Genomic DNA, 17,323 nt, shown 5'->3' with positions numbered 1-17,323 from the left:
CAAAGCATCTCCCACTCACTTGAATTCTATCCCATCTGCGAGATTTGAAACTTTGGATAATTTCAGCAATTAACTAAATTATTTTAGTTATTAATATTTTAACAAATATTTAATAGCACAACTGTGAAGAGAGATAGAAAAAACAACCAACAAAATAAAGAATAATTTATATGTTGGGTATACTTGAACAAAATATTTCAAAATTAGGTTAATGCTTCATATAAAATAACCATAACTGTTATTGGAATCAAATCAATGATCAATAACTGGCAAAAGTAACCAATACGTAAGATTCATCAGACTAAACAATTAAAATGTCTATCATATTTTAGAGTTCCCTCCTTATAACTAAACAAATTTATTTATTTAGCACAGGGAACCCCAAACTTGGCAACTTTAAGACTTGTGGACTTCAACTCCCAGAATTGACAAATTTGGAGACCTATGATTTAGCACATGGCATGTATTAGCCAGGGATAACCGAGGTGGCTGGCTTCCTCTGTGAAAGGATTTTGGGGGGGCAGTGTTATCTTTACTCATGGGATGCCTGAATGCCAGTGGGCTCCATTCTTGTCCCTGTGCAATATATTCACTCATGGGAATCGAACCACTGAGCTGCCAACCTCAGCAATGTGGAAGCCCAGCATCTTACCACATGAGCCACCGTGGCCCCTTACTAAACAAATTAAAGCTAATATTTCAAAACCTTGTATGAAGAGAACCCTGGTGTTCAGATATAGTACAACTTTAAGATGTGTGGACTTCAGCTTCCAAAATCACCCAGCCTGGCTGAGGAATTCTGGAAGTTGAAGTCTACCCATCTTAAAATTGCCAAGGTTGAGAAACACTGGTTTTACCATGTTTGGTCTAGTGGTTAAGGCACCATGCTAGCAAGCATGGCATGAGTTCAAATCCTGCCTTAATCATGAAAGTCAGCTGGGTGATTTGGGACCAATCCTTCTCCCTCAGCCTATCCCAAGGAGGAAGATGGGGGAATATATTCTCCGCTTTGAGTTATTTTTAAAAATAACAAAGGCAGAATACAAAAAAAATTAATATCTCTCCAATCATCACTAAGGCTGAGTAGCTTACAGTCCTAACTCAAATAAGTAATTGACATTAACACACGCATATTAAGAGTCAAATAGTCTTGTGCTGAGGAACTATAAAAGCTAATATAATTAGCACATATACACAGGAGGCATCTCCTTCAATTTATCTCTCTCGGATTTTGATTGCTTTCCTAAGTGCCAATAACATTTGGGCAAGTTGGCTCTCCAGGCGTATGCTGTTCCAGAGAAAAGGGGGCAGCCATCGAGACTCTGGATAGGGCTGGAATTAAGGGAACAGTTTAGTTTTTTTTCTATGAGGTTATTATTTATGTCTTACACACTATAGTTTTCATGTGTTTCCCAAAGAAAAAAGGCAAGGCACTATGCCGTTTTCAACCATCACATTCAAAGAGCCCATTACTATTTCTGGTCTGGATGATCACTGGGAATTACAAGAAGGTACTTCTAATTCTTTGCATATACTTAGTGATCACCTGAAATTTTGCAAGTCCATTCTTGGAAGGTCTTGGAAGATGTTTATGAAATCAGAGGTTCTTCTGGTTTAGGACAATGTGGAGGAAATGTACTTTGGATATACTCGGTTATGCTTCTCTAATCAAACAGTTTAAGGTGCAGGAGAACTGAACACTTTTTTTTTTCCTGCTGTACTGTGATGGAATTTATGTCCAAGTTTAGCTTGTTTAATGCAAAGGCTGTTCATCTTGTCTAGAATTGTTTCTCTATATTTTCCAACAAAGTCTGTTCTATGCTTGAGTTTCCTTTGCTACGTGTCAATGAAAACACTTGGTCTATGCACAAACACATATGTCTCCATCTTCCCTATCAACCTTGATGTCCAGGAATGCAAAAGGAGAAAAACATAACTCAGAATGTAAAATTTTACAAATAATGCTTTCTACTTGTCTTTTTTTTTTTTTAAAGTGAACACAGGCATGGCCTTTTCAGAAACAGATTATTTTTGATGACTCTCCTTGTTAAATAGACAAAGCCATTTCCTGTTGTACTTTGAAACACAAACCTCTGTTGGATTATTCTTTATTTCACCCTGTATTCATATTCCCAGGACAATTCCCCCATCCGCCCCCAATAAACAAATAAATAAAGCCAAATAAAATAATTAAATTGTAAGATATAATATAGTAAATGCAGCAAAATAATGTTTAAATGTTTTGATACATCTTTTCCCATTCATCAGTGACTTAAAATAGTTTTTAAAACATGCTTGCTCATTGATCAGTGATTTGGATGAACCCAACTGTAGCACTTGGTAAACCATAATTTATGGTTTGGTGTTTGAATAAAACCTGCCAACTGTGGTTTATTCAATATAAGAAGGTTAAAGAAACTATAGCTTAGCATCCTGTATATGTTTAGCATATTAATTATGGCCATTTGATATCCAATTAATGGCCACTGGATACCCTGAAGGGAATCTTCTGTTTTTCCAGCTCAGTTGTGATATCATGGAGGTATCCACTTAGCTCTAAAGCAGGGGTCCCCAACTCCCAGTCCTTGGATCGGCACTGGGTCCCAGCATGCCAGCAACCGAGCTGCACAAACAAGCAAAGCCCCATCTGTGAATTGCAACCCGAAACCATGCCCTCTCCGATCTATGGAAAAACTTCTCTCCATGGAACCGGTTCCTGGTGCCCAAAAGATTGGGAGTCACTGCCCTAAAGGAACCCCAGTGCTAACCAGAAGATCTGGTGCAACAAGGTTTTAGTTCCCCCCTCCCTAAACTTCTTAGTTTATTTTGAGTGTCCTATCTAAGCAACCATCAGAGAAAATGGAACTGAGATTCAGAAAGATGCCCCCTCATCCCTTGATGAAAGACCTTGATGGAAGAGCTAATTTACTGGAATCCTCTCAAGGCAGTACATAATATCCTTCTCGAGTCCCATTGGATCATCCTTCATCCCAGAAAAGAGGATCAATGACCCTGCATTAAAGCTACCAGGGTTTCCTGGGCAAGCCAAAACAGCAATATCTTGAAAGCAAGGCAGAGCAGAGCAGTTGACAGTTGCCATCTGCTAGTCGGTGACAAGAGCCAAACATCCTCCAAGCCTACACTTCCTCTGCAAATGTTACGTCCCAAATCAGCTTCCACATCCTTCTTCCCTCCCCTCCCCACAGACACCCAGTTCTTCAGAGGATGCTTCCTGCACACTCCATTTTTTCCCCCTGCCTTTCTCCAAAACTAACTGTCCTTTCCAAACGACATGAACACCAAATCCGTTCCTCATGGGGAGCATCGGGTACAGTCAGTCCAAGCTTGGAGAGACAAATGATTCTTGGCCAGAAGACAAAGTCATTCTTGACTGCCCAGATTGCTATGCAAGTTGTTGTTGTTGTTATCTCAAATACCAGATTCAAGTGTATCTGTTTTTCTTTCCTTCTACAGGGACTAGAGAAGAAATGGAAGGAACCATAGCATCCAGATGGGTTCCTGCTGGTCCCCTTGAATTCACCCTCTGCTTCCAGAAGAGCCATCCTATTGTCTGAGCACAGGACAGACACGGTCTTTTCTTTTGGACTGATTTTGCTTTCAGAACCTTTACCACTGCCCCTTCTCTTAAGAATACTGGTATCTCTTCTCCCTGCCTTTTCTTCCTGCAGAGATCCCAGGATTCCTCTTGGTGCCCATGTCAGTCAAAATATCCACCCCCAAAGAGAGAGACTATATTGGTGCAATATATAATAACTACACCTTTACTTCTTGGTCGAATCCATTGCCCGTTAGGATCTCTTGGTCTTTTATACCTGCTCTTCGATTCTTTGCTATTTCCCATCTACCCAACAGTCCCCGTGAGGCAGTGGGCCTTTATGGCAGAGTCCTGAATTCTAAGCAAGATGGGCAGCGGAGAAAAGCTTTTTTAAATAGATGTGGTTCGGGCTTTTAGGTTTATTTTCATGAGCGGTCAATAGAATTTGAGACAGATGATAAGGTAGTTTAGAAGCATTCTTGCCTTGTCTAATGGGATTGAAGACAGACATAAGCCACTATTCTGGGCCCCAAAACAAGATCCCCAACCTTCATTTTAACAAATTAAATTATAGATTATTTTTTACCAAAGTGTAATAGGAGAGAGAAAAATTGATTGGCAATATTATAGGCACTAGCCAATAGATGACACTTTTCTCCCTTTTTCTTCTGTACACACTGGGAGAGATCATAACTAACATTCTGCCATACCATCCCTTAATTCACAGATATACGCCCATCCCTCTCCACTCCATTTAAAACATTGTGTCTGCCTTCACCATTGATGGTGGCGAGTTTTGCAAATGCCACAGAACCCTTCAGATAAAGCCTGTTTCTCAGAAATCTCTTTCCATGCTGCCTTCACCCATCTGAAAGAAAGAGAAAAAGCAAATTGTGGTCCACCTCCAGCCAGAAGAAGAATGCCATTCCTTGTGTAGTGCAGACTGGTGTTCTCCCAACCTTCCTCTTGCACGTTGCATGCTAGTTTATTCCATTGTACTCAAGACTTCTATGCCTCCTTTTAGAGATATTGTGTAGATGACTTCCCTTTGATCCATCCAGTCATTGTAGAAATATTCCCTTTCATCAGTGATTTGAAACAGAGATATTATTAATCCTTTGGGTGTTTTCCTAGTGCCGTGACTTCTTTTTTCAAACCAACAGTAGCTGTAGGATGGTCACTGCTTCCCAGGACCGTTGAGCCGGGGGACCTGGTGACCTCTCAGCTCATTCACTTTTACTATCTGCAATTGGCCTTCAGGCTCCTCATTTGCATGGATCCGAATGGACAATTAGTGGCTAAGATCTTTTTCCCCAGTGTAAACCACTTCTTACAGCCCTAAGTTTTGGGAAGTGCTATTTGTATTCAAACATTTTGACTGCCTGTTTTGCTGATAATATATGTTCAGTCTCCCCCCTTCCCCCAATCACTCAAAGCCTCCTGGATCTTGCTTTGATAATTGCACTACAGCTTCAAATGATCCCGTTGGGCTTTATAGATAAGAGGGCTCTAATCTAGCAATCCAAAGAACAGCCCAGGTTCCCTGATTGGCTAGCAGCTGAGAAAAGAAAGACCGCCTCAACTTTTTCTTCAGTGCCTCTAAGAGTGCATGTTCATCCATGTTAGCCCTAGGTATAGACAGTCGCTTTATTGCCAGTGGTGCTGGTGGAACTGGAACTGGAGAAAGAGTAAGGTAGAAGCGTTCATGCCAATGTTCTCCTTTGCATTCTCTGCGCCACAAGGAAAAATGGCAAACTCCATTTAGTCAAGTCACTACAGGACGCAACTAAGGCCATGTAGGAAATGGCCTTTTCTCATTCAACCTTCACTTGACTCATGCCCTGTCCTCTCCTCCCACTTGTGAATACTCTCTGCTTGTTTTCCCTTTTTCCCTTAGACCTTCACTCTCACCCACTGACAGTTTGGCAGAATCTGCTGCCCTTGTCCTTCTTTAGTATCTCTCTCTCTTTCTCTTTTTGCACGTGGTGTCTTCTACTAAGATGTAATGTCAATAAAGAAAGTTGTTATGTAAAACAAGAGTACCGAGGTCTTTAGTAGCAAGTATATATTTTAACTAAACTCTTCCAAGCAGATGTAAAAGGGTGAAGCTGGGAAGAAAAATGGGGACCTTATAGCAAAAATCAGAATCCAGCAAAGGTCAACTTTCAGAGTTTTTATTTTTATGGAATTCATGGCAATTCCTGCGTTAGTAGAATTTGGAACAAGAGATTTGGTGGCTACCTGTAGCAACTGTGAGCTAAAAACTGAACTTTTAAACTCCCATTCAACATTTAAGAACTTTTCCTCTTCATTTCCTGGAGATGGTTCTGAAACATCATTGATGTCTAATTCCACAAGAAGCCTCTTTTAATTGCAAACATCTTTTTTTCCCATGGCAACCAAGAAGAATAAGGGACTCTAAGACGATTTAAGAATCAAACAATGTGAGATGCAGAAAAACATGGACCTAGAGTCCACAATGGGAAATACCTTTTCTGTTCCCAAAAGAATCCCTATTGGGATTCTTTTATTAGGGACACAATAAGTCCACATTCTAATGCCACAGCCATTCATTATGATGGGTGAAGGGGAAACAAACTTAAATCGTTATGTTAGCTTTTGATAATGAATAGGAGTTTTGAGTGTTGATATACATCCATACTTTTGTTTTATAACGCTGCAAAGGGACATCTCATCCTATATATGAGGGGAAATGATTATTTGCACTTTTGCATTTATCCTAGATACATGTTAGAAAGTGAAAAAATGTGTGTAACTTCCATTTCTCTACTTTGCATTTCAAGTCAAGTTCAGGCAATTGTAGTTTCCAAACCATCTCAAAGGACAATTTCATGTAGAGCATTTGCAGTATGGAAAGTTGCTGCAACATTCCTCTCTTATGCCATGCACCCCTTTCCTCATGAGTGACCATGTCCATTAAAAAGAGCCAGAGATGCAGATCAAAGAATAACTCCCCAGAAATGAAAGTTAAAACAGCAACTTCCATTCTGGCCCCAGGCATTCACCCCATGAAAAGTGGGGAGCAGAAGAATCTACAGTACTTCTTCTGTTGGGCCACATTCTTACTAGCATAGGAGATAGAGAGAGACTGTTGCACACTCAGTCTAGCTAAGAAACAACAAATAAAGTTGAAAATCAGATTTTTTTCCTTTTTTATGCAGATGGTTACATTTTCTTGTCCTAACCTGTCCGAGGACACATACCAAAAGCAAACAGTACCAAGCAAACATCACAATCAAATAAAACTTAACTTGAAGGAAAGTAACTTAACAGATACTAATGGAGCAAAAGGATTAGGAGTGGTAGGTAAAGGCCACACAACACAGATGGGATGAGTTTTTCAGATGAACCCTACTTTTGCTGCAGTAAAACAAAGCTGGCCTTTTAAGGGGAAAATAGAAATGCAAATTTAGATTATTAAGTTCTTTAGGTGGGATTTGGTTGTGCTTGCTGATCCAGGTCTAGAAGAGACATTTTCCAGGAGTTGGCTTTCTGATTTACTGTCCCTTCTCTCCTTGGGGTTGAAGATTCCAGGAGCTGTGGCATCCTCCCTTGAGAGAGAGAAAGAAAGAGAAAGAAAGAAGAGAAAGAGATAGAGAGAGATTAGCTGACATCCAGTACTTTAGGTTTTAATCTTCCAAGAAACTCTGATTTTCAACCGTTTTTTAAAAGATATGGTTAGCTTTAAATATTGGTTGGCTTCCAACTCTTTGTGAGTTGGAGAAAGCTATACAGTATTCTCTATATTTCCTACTGATCTGCTGATATCAATGTTCTTCACAGGTGCTACCACCACATATTAACTGAAGAAATAGGCAAAAAAAAAAAATATTCAGAGGCAAATGATATTGTTTCAGTCCAATATGTGTTCAGTCCAAATGATATTGTTGCTCAAAGAAAGCAGAAGCATGATGTTTCATCCTATGTACCAAAGATAAATTTAAAGGCTGCTTTGTGCTGCTCCATCATCAAATATTAGGAAGATGTATGATCCCAGCTCTGGTTTCCCTCATTTAGATTTATCTAAAGTTAAGTCAATTTTAGGTTTTCAATATCCATTTGTTTTTTCCCCTTTTAACCAGTTAGCTTCATCTACTGAAGGCTAGCACAAAATAATCACCCAGGAAAGCAAACATGGCATGATAGAATGATCTGAGTAGCAGCACATGAACAGATGGGAGGTTATTTTTCATGCATGCGTCTTCTCACAAATTGAAGGAACTGCCAAATGATGGGTTTCCATAGTGTCTAAATTAAAACTATCATGCAAGAGCTTCATCCTTTTTTTCTCTTTACAGACTTACTCTAGGGGGAAAATGATGGAGGAAGTGATAAGAAAAGACAGGTGATTTTCTGGCAGTTTTTGCAAAACCTAATGTGGAACAGGTTTTATTTATTGTCTTATCAAAACTTCATTTGATTTTCCTTTGGCAACTCAAAATGCCTAGGTGGGAATCTATCAAGCTAGGAAGCTGAGGAAACATCTTGTAGTCACAAGCAAATCTACTTCCAAACTATTCCTAACAAAAGGTCCAGGGGCATTCCATGGAGTCACCAAGAGTTGAACTTGACTCAAAAGGCATGTTGCATTTAAGATGAATGATGCTGTGTTGTTGCTTTTAATTCCTTGAGTTAAGGAGTCAGAAAACCCCCTAATGGGCTAAATACCACCAAGAGGTATACATCAGGTCCAGAACTACCTACTGCCAGATCCATGACTCATTCATTGAAAATCCCAATCAACATGGTTAATACAAATGCTTTTAGAGGTGGGAGGAACTAGGATGCAAGGGATTACTAATTGCCTTGCTTACAGGCAGCCCTAATCAATTTTGCTTTCCTTTAGGAATCAATAGATGAAGTGGGTGCATTTAAAACTTGCAAAAGAGAGACTTCCTTTCATTCATTTCTGTGATGAACTCCATTTAAAGTTACCAAAGCAAGTCTTTAAATTAAAGCTTGAACTTTTTTTGTGGAATAAGAAAGGAAGAAAATTCTATTCTCTTGTCTTCTGGAATTCACACATTTCAACCCAGAGGCCATTTGGTGAATTTGGCAACATGCATTTTCCCAGCAGCCTTGGGGATTCTGTGGATCGAAAGTAGGGAACGCATAATAAAAACTGATAAACAGAAAGGAGCAAAGCCAAGATGACTCGGGCAGCGGTTCTCACCTTATTTCATTTCCACTGTACTCAGACTGCGGCTTCTTCTTAGCCAGCCTGTTTCTCCTGTAGCGCAAGATGTAGAGGACAATGGCTCCAAGCAGGAATAGGGCTAAGATGGCCCCAATAAGGGCGCCTGCAACTGCCCCAGCTTTTGAAACGCCTACTTGTCAAAACACAGGAGACAAATCACCTGTTCAGGTTAGACTCTGAAACTCCAACAATGAAATGAAAACGTCTTAGGTTGTAGAATATGCAAAAAAGTTGGTGTTTTGCAATGTTTTTTTTAAAAAATGCAGTTGCATAAAAGTGGAAATTCAAAAGTTAAATAATTTTCCATAAACCATATTCTATTTCCTATGAAGGAGGGAGAAAGGGAGGGAGGGAGGGAGGGAGGGAAGAAAGAAGGAAGGAAGGAAGGAAGGAAGGAAGGAAGGAAGGAAGGAAGGAAGGAAGGAAGGAAGGAAGGAAGGAAGGAAGGAAGGATACCTATCCCATTCGGTCAAGCAAGGTTCCTTGGCCTTTACAGAAAGCTTTTCTCATCAATTTATTTTTGAAAGGAAAGAGCTGAACTGATTTTCTCCTGTATCCAAATACAGCACTAATTTTACCTGCTAAAAGAAAACATTGCATCCTAGGACATGGATAAACATCACAATTCCAGGGGAAACCTTGTGGGGTTCTGCTCTAGCTACTCTTGTTACAGAGGGGAAGGGGAAGGAAGAGAAGGGAAGATGAAAGGGAAGGAAAGACGGAAAAGAAGGGAAGGGAGAAGAGAACTTCAAGAGGAGAACCAATGACTAAGATATCTGCTTTTCATTAGCTTTGTGGCTCTTTTCCCATGCTTTACACTGAGATGTTGTTACAGGTGCCTGTTCTATTATAAGAATGAGAATTTGTTATATCCAGCCTTGGTTCATGCATTTATTGTGACTAGTGTACACCGGTCCATTTTGTATTTATTTTTTATTTCATCATTTTTAAAAAATTTTAACAATGTGCTTCCCCGCACCCCCTGGTTAGTGGTGTAACTTTATAAATTCCATAAACAAACAAACAGATTTCAGTGCATTGAAAGCAACCGTAGAGACCCCAATTTTGCTCTCATGTGGTTTGGAGTTAAGCTACCATTTTAAAAGAAATCCATGGAATAAGAAATGTTGGATACTCCAACCTTATTTCACTCCATCTAATATTTTATTGTATTCATTTGTGGTGGTGGTGGTGGTCGTTGTTGTGCATTTGTTAGCAGATATTTTGCATGGCAATTTCAACCTCCACTACCCATTTTAAAATTCACTGAAGGCCCATAAACTTAATCTTATACCCCAATAGTACAGAGAAATCTGAATTTTTTAATGTTCTCACATAGTAAGTTTTATCTGTGTCTATTTTAGGGACTGTTCTCTATTTTTCCCACTTCCACTCGAACTGTCTTTCTTATATATTCCCCACCATATGATAGCGGTATAGATGCTTAAAATATTGTTTCACACCATATGGCGTTTCCAAACTGCTTTGCTTTTATAAATCATTCATCTTCAAAATGTATTTGGAAGACGAGCAAAATAAAGATCTCACTTTCTCAACTTCCCATAGCTTTTTTTCTGCCATATTCTAACAGAAATGAAATTTATTTTTATTAAGAAAATGCACACCTTGCTTTTCTGCTAATGTAAATACTCAAGGCAGCTTCCAATCAGATAGCATGCAGAGTTTTGAAACATGCCAGGAAACAGAATACAGAATAACAGAGTCAGAAGGGACCTTGGAGGTCTTCTAGTCCAATCTCCTGCTCAAGCAGGAGATGTTATATCATTTCACACAAGTGGCTGTTCAGTCTCTTCTTAAAGACCTTCAGTGACGGAGCACCCACCATTTCTGAAAGCAAACAGTTCCACCGGTTAATTGTCCTCACTGTCAGAAATTTCTCCTTAGTCCTAGGTTGGCTCTCTCCTTTTTTTTTTTTTTTTTTTGTAAATTTTATTTGAGTTTTCACAAAGAGAAAAAAAAATACAAATAAAACATCTTTTTTGAAAGCAGCATAATCCCGGGTTACATTTCTTAGTACAGACACAAATTCAGGTTCATGCTCATTTTTATATTCTATTCCATATCTTATTACTATTTTACATTTTCTGCATAGCTTCTCCCCTCTTTTAATTTTCTCAATTTTATTTTAATTATCTCATCTCAATTCAGATCATTGTATTTATATTTTTGTCTGTCCTGTTTCAATTATCTATTATCTTTTCTCATTAAACAAAATTTCTCCTGTAGTTACTGATTGGAGTATGACGCCTTTATATCTTTTCCCTAAAGTTGTAACATTCAATATAATACATAACTTCCATTTGGATTCTGCTTGGTACATCCTTAAAATACACACTGTATTCTTAAAAAAAGAAAAAAATTATAAATGTATATAATTAAAACAACATTCCATTCCAATTCAATTCTATCATTAATATTAATATTCATTAAAGTCTTAACATCTTTAACATTACTTTTCAATTAAATATCATACTTCTATGGGAACAATTATAAGCTTTCCATAGTTAATTCCCCCCCTTCACTTATATTTTATAAAACATTAACTAATTAAAATGTTCCCATTCCTTCCTAATTCAATTTTCTCATTTATTTTATTTCACTTATTTTATTCACAAACATTTCACTTAATTTACACTATTTTATCCCTCATTTTAATCATATGTTGTTTCCAATTTTCTAAAGTTATTTCTATTACTAATATAACAATACAATCTTATGTACCTTTACAGAATCCCTTTTTCAGTTAGATTTTTACCCATTATCTTTAAATAGGTCCTGTTTCTCTATATCTTGCTCCAGTCCTTTGTAACTTCTTTTCCTTTCCTTCTTCCCTCTCTTCTTCTCTCTCCCCTTTTTACCCCTTGTCTCTCTACCTCTATTTCTCTCTTCTGTATTCCCCTTTTCTGTTGCTTTCCAGTATTATACTTATTTTTCGAATTATTTTTCTTTTCTTTGGTTGTTTTTTTAAGTCTTAAATTCTCCATTCTCTTTCCCCACTTTCCTTGTTCTTCCCCACATAGAATTACTTGTTCATTAAAGATGGCTTCGTCTTTGTCCCAGTCTTTTTGTTTTGCAGTCTTTTCTTGTTGTTTCTCATAGTTCCGAATCTCCATTTCTAAGAATTGAAAAACGAAGCCAAAAGAACCCTTCCCTTCTTGTGTATGTTCCATTTTCAATTCATCCAGAAGTGGTGCCATTATATAAATTTTTAAACAACCACCCGATTGATTTTAGTCATTCAAATATAATAACCAAAAATCCAAAGATCACCAAATAATCCAAATACACGCAAGCTGTTTCTTTTTGCTCTTTTTTTTCACTTTCTCTTCCTGGGGTTACTATTTAGTTGCAAAGTTTCAGTTAAAATGTATCTTTTAGAAGTCTTGTTGAAGTTTTACTTTAGATTCTTTTTAATTCCAGGCAGTCTCCTCCCTCTTCCAGATCCTGCCCTTATTCTTTTTCTCTCCCTTCCTGCTTATGAAAAAGAAAGTTTTTAATGTCCAGAAATCTTTATTATCCCTTTGGCATTTTGTTTTATTTTCAGCTTAATTGCCTATTGGTGTCAAAGCAGATTTTTCCGATTTCTTATTTAAGTCTCTTAGTTGTCAGTATAGGGAAGGAGAGAGAAAAAAAAACCAAACCTTTCCCTTTTCACTTTCCTTCACTGCTTCCGACTCTTCTTTGGGAGCGATGTTATTTTTGTAAGTTTAAATTCCAGGGTACCTTGGTTGTTGCTTTTACAATTTAACCCGGTCAGCCAAAACTTTCACTTCTTATCTTCCTCCTGCACATTCTTTTCCAGTTGAGTTCTCCTTTGTGGTGGCCATTTCTGACCACCGCTGCAACCACCTTCAGGAAAGGGAGTAATGGCCAGCTGAGGAGGAGAGATGCGGCTCTCCTCAACCCTGCTGGCGGTCTCCCCCCTCTTCACCACCTCTACGGGGTGGCTTAGCCCCGAAATCAGCCGGCTCGGGGTGCTCCAGCGGCGAGCCCAGACAGAAACCACGCACGATCGTAAATTTCTGTCTGTCACCGAAGCCCTTCAAACTGGAAGTCGGTTGGTTTTCTCCTTGATTGGTTTCCATCCATAGCTTCTTGTCCTGCTTTCAGGTGTTTGGTGAATAGGTTGACAATTTTGAAAGTCTTCTAGCCCAACCTCCTTCTCAAGCAGGAAAGCCTATACTATTTCAGACAAATGGCTGTTTAACCTCTTTTAAAAACCTCCAGCAATGGAGCAACTTCTGGAGACAAGCCGTTCCACTGATTAATTCGCTGTCAGAATTTTCTCCTTCATTCTAGATTGGATCTCTTTTTGTATATTTCAAGCCCAATGCAGTGAAGATCAAGACCCCTATTAAAATCCATATCAATTAGAAACCATTAGAAACCTGGCATTTGGAATATGTGTTTATGTTTTCCTGCTACTGGAGATGTGAGGACCAAACACATCTCTCTAATTTGAACATTGCATAGTTTGGATGTAAATATGGGAGATGACCCTTCCACTCACAGTAAATCAAGTTTCTAGCAGTGTTACAAATCTACTAAAAGATTTCTCCTAATGGTTTAAATAACTGGCAGGTCCATCCTTGGAGATACAGAAGCGAACCCTCACAAGACCACTCAGGGCTTTTTAAAAATGACACCATCAACACCTTAAGTTGTGTCCACTTGGCAATTGCTAACCAGTGGAAATATTCCAGTAAAGATTTTGTGCTTTACTGAAACTTGCACATGGCGGTGGCCAGGCCAGTGCCTCTTGCACTAACACAACCTTCAGACAGTATACAAGGATACTTCCTATCTCCTACTGTAGATAAATAGGTTGCACTTAAAGTTGTGAGAAGCAAATCTCAATCTAAAAACTTATTTTGAAATAAAGTGCACATTTACTCATTTTATCTCCAGTTTGATGTCACAGTATAAATGTATAATCAATACGTGTTTCCTGCACCTGGAATTCATTTTGCTGGATAGGTGGTTCTTCTTCTCAGTGGCTGCTTGATGATTAGAAATCACCCAGCGAGGCCTATTTTTGTACCCCCGTATTAGGGATGTTTCTGCTTCAGATTAAACAAGCAAGCCTATGCAAAGAAAATTAACATGTCAAAGAATAGCCTGAGCATCTTATCTCTGGCCCAGCACAGCTGGGATTTTGATATAGCAACAGCACTTAGACTTATACACCACTTCACAGTGCTTTTCAGCCCTCTCTAAGGGGTTTACAGAGTCAGCCTATTGCCCCCAACAATCTGGGTCCTCATTTTACCGAACTCGGAAGGATGGAAGGTTGAGTCAACCTTGAGCCGGTGAGACTCAAACTGCCAAACTGCTGGCAGTCAACAGTCAGCAGAATTAGCCTGCGATACTGCATTCTAACCTCTGCACCTGATATGGGATCAGTTTCAAAAATGATTGCATGTGATGAGATTCATGTCATGGTCATTGGGATGGGAAAATGTTGGGATCAAAAATGGACTTCTTACTAGTAACACAGGCTGCATATCAACTTCCAATCCAATTTTTCCCCTAGCACAACAAACCCTTTTCATTTTTATGAAATTGATCTTGAGTTGAGTTGAGTTGAATTGTGTTGAGCTGAGCTGAGCTGAGTTGCATTGAGTTGTGTTGCATTGCATTGAGTTGCATTGCATTGAGTATTGTATGAATATCTCATACATTCATGATGAAGCTGGGAGATCTTGGAAAGCCACTGATGTCCCATTGATTTTCATTGTTGTGCTAGTAGTCATCTCTTGCTCCTGTGGGCCCAGAAGTTCCTTTGCTAAGCAAGGCAATTGTTGTGGGTTGCACCTTTTTTTGCCAAGCAAAAAAAGGTTGTTAAGCAAATCACTGCAACTGATAAGTAAATTGTGCAATTTAATTGTGCTATGTAAATCCAGCTTCTCATTGACTGGCTAGCTGGGAAGGTTGCAAATGATGATCCCATGACTCCAGACATCATCCATACATGCCAGTTGCCAAGCACTTAAATTTTGCTCCTCTGACCATGGGGATGCCATGATGGTTGTAAGTATAAGTCACTTTTTTTTTCAGAGCTGTAGTAACTTTGACTAACTGCTAAACGAACAACTGTAAATTCTTGTACATAATCCATATCTCCAGAACATGATTTAAGTCAAGACTAAAGAGATCAAGATCCATTTGGTGTGATTAAGGGGATGTGAGAAAACATTCTAAACTTTGAGATAATAGCAGAAGGCAGGTTTGCTGTGTGTGTGTGTGTGTGTGTCTGTGTGTGTGTGGTGTGGTGTGTGTGAACATGTGCAGATGTGTGTCTTCATCCTTTCCCTGTGCTAGTTCCCAATTTAAGCTACCTCCCACCAGAGTTGTCATTACTCTACAAACTTGAAATCTTGTTGTCAGGAGCCAAGGTGAAATGCTTCTTTTCTCTCCCCGTGAAGAAAAGCTATAATTATATACGCTAATTTAACTTTATTCTCTCATATCATCCGAGACTTTTATCCCTTGAGATTCTTCCAAGTCCTAAAACACACCTTTGAAAAACAAACTGTAACACAGATCTCTGCTTTTGAAAGGAATCCTTGGTTTTCCTATGGTTGCCTTCTCCTTCCCACCTCCCTCCCTTCTGCGAGCTGGAGCAGTTCCACCTCCCAGGCACTGAGCTCTGCTTCTAATTTCTCCTTCCAGTTGCTGTTCAGCGAAGAAACAAGGCTTGGGGGGGGGGGGGGGGGGGAGCTGTCCACGGAAATGAGAGCTAATTAATGAGAGGAACTGACCTGAGTGGGAGGCGAGTTAGAAGAAAAAAGGGGATAGGAGTCGTTCAGGCAGAATTGGAAGACTGAAGTAATCCACAAATTACTTAAGGGTGATCAAGGAACGGAACTTGAATGGACAATGATTGAATTCCAGAGTATTTTTGGGCACTCGAAAAAAATCCAAATCAATAATAGTTCTCCTCCTCCTCCTCCTCCTCCTCCTCCTCCTCCTCCTCCTCCTCCTCCTCCTCCTCCCTCCTCCTCCTCCTTTTCTTCCTCCTCCTCTTTCTCCTCCTCCTCCTTCTCTTCTTCTTCTTCTTTCTCTTCCTCCTCCTTCTTTTCTTCTTCTTCCTCCTCCTTCTCCTCCTCTTCCTCCTCCTTCTCCTCCTCCTCCACCACCTCCTCCTCCACCACCTCCTCCTCCTCCTTCTTTTCTTCCCCCTCCTCTTCCTCCTCCTTCTCCTCCTCCTCCTCCTCCTCCTCCTCCTCCTCCTCCTCCTCCTCCTCCTCCTCCTCCTCCTCCTCCTTTTCTTCCTCCTCCTCTTCCTCCTCCTCCTCCTCCTTCTCCTCCTCCTCCACCTCCTCCTCCTCCACCACCTCCTCCTCCTCCTTCTTTTCTTCCCCCTCCTCTTCCTCCTCCTTCTCCCTCCTCCTCCACCTCCTCCACCACCTCCTCCTCCTCCTCCTTTTTTCCTCCTCCCTTCCTCCTCCTCCTTCTCTTCTTCTTCTTTTTCTTCTTCCTCCTTCTTTTCTTCTTCTTCTTCCTCCTCCTCCTCCCTCTTCCTCCTCCTCCTCCACCTCCTCCTCCTCCTTCTTTTCTTTCCTCCTCTTCCTCCTCCCTTCTCCTCCTCCACCACCTCCTCCTCCTCCTCCTTTTTCTTCTTCTTCCTCCCCTCCTCTTCCTCCTCCTTCTCTTCTTCTTTTTCTTCTTCTTCCTCCTCCTTCTTTTCTTCTTCTTCCTCCTCCTTCTCCTCCCTCTTCCTCCTCTTCCTCCTCCTCCTCCTCCTCCTCCTCCTCCCTCCTCCTTCTTTTCTTCCCCCCTCTTCCTCCTCCTTCTCCTCCTCCTCCACCTCCCTCCACCACCTCCTCCCTCCTCCTCCTTTTTTTCCTCCTCCTTCCTCCTCCTCCTTCTCTTCTTCTTCTTTTTCTTCTTCCTCCTTCTTTTCTTCTTCTTCTTCTTCCTCCTCCTCCTCCTCCTCTTCCTCCTCCTCCTCCCACCTCCTCCTCCTCCTTCCTTTTCCCTCCTCTTCCTCCTCCTTCTCCTCCTCCACCACCTCCTCCTCCTCCTTCTTTTCTTCCTCTTCCTCCTCCTCCCTCTTCCTCCTCCTCCTTCTCTTCTTCTTCTTTTTCTTCTTTCCTCCTTCTTTTCTTTCTTCTTCTTCCTCCTCCTTCTCCTTCTCCTCCTCCTCCACCTCCTCCACCTCCTCCTCCTACTCCTCCTTTTTTCCCTCCTCCTCCTCTTCCTCCTCCTCTCCTTCTCTTCTTCTTCTTTTTCTTCTTCCTCCTTCTTTCTTCTTCTTCTTCCTCCTCCTTCTCTCCTCTCCTCTTCCTCCTCCTTCTCCTCCTCCTCCACCTCCTCCTCCTCCTCCTTTTCTTTCCCCTCCCTTCCTCCTCCTCCTTCTCCTCTTCCCCACCTCCTCCTCCCCCCACCTCCTCCTCCTCCCTTCTTTTCTTCCTCTTCCTCCCTCCTCCTCTTCCTCCTCCTTCTCCTCCTCCCCCACCTCCTCCTCCCCCACCTCCTCCTCCTCCTTCTTTTCTTCCTCTTCCTCCTCCTCCTCCTCTTCCTCC

The 17,323-nt window shown here is 40.5% G+C and overlaps 2 protein-coding genes across 2 annotated transcripts in view; one reads left to right on the top strand and one right to left on the bottom strand.

Annotated features, from left to right (window-relative positions):
• Positions 1-5,590, top strand: part of NRGN (neurogranin) — a 28,838-nt gene extending 23,248 nt beyond the window's left edge. The window contains exon 3 of the mRNA XM_087969741.1: positions 3,475-5,590. The gene's annotated coding sequence lies outside the window, so the exon portion shown is untranslated. The remainder of the gene's footprint in view (positions 1-3,474) is intronic.
• Positions 5,591-6,888: 1,298 nt separating this feature from the next.
• VSIG2 (V-set and immunoglobulin domain containing 2) overlaps positions 6,889-17,323 on the bottom strand; it is a 25,528-nt gene continuing 15,093 nt past the window's right edge. The window contains exons 6-7 of the mRNA XM_026671313.2: positions 8,751-8,904; positions 6,889-7,128 (exon numbers count right to left, since the gene is read on the bottom strand). Of these exons, the coding sequence (XP_026527098.2) occupies positions 6,987-7,128; positions 8,751-8,904 (296 nt within the window). The 3' untranslated portion in view covers positions 6,889-6,986. The remainder of the gene's footprint in view (positions 7,129-8,750; positions 8,905-17,323) is intronic.

Source organism: Notechis scutatus, chromosome 7 (genome assembly GCF_049901735.1).
Source record: "Notechis scutatus isolate UNSWTSFEM ecotype Mainland chromosome 7, rNotScu1.2, whole genome shotgun sequence".
Taxonomy (NCBI): Eukaryota; Metazoa; Chordata; class Lepidosauria; order Squamata; family Elapidae; genus Notechis; species Notechis scutatus.
Note: the sequence above shows the minus strand (reverse complement) of the source record. Positions and strands in the feature narration are given on the sequence as shown.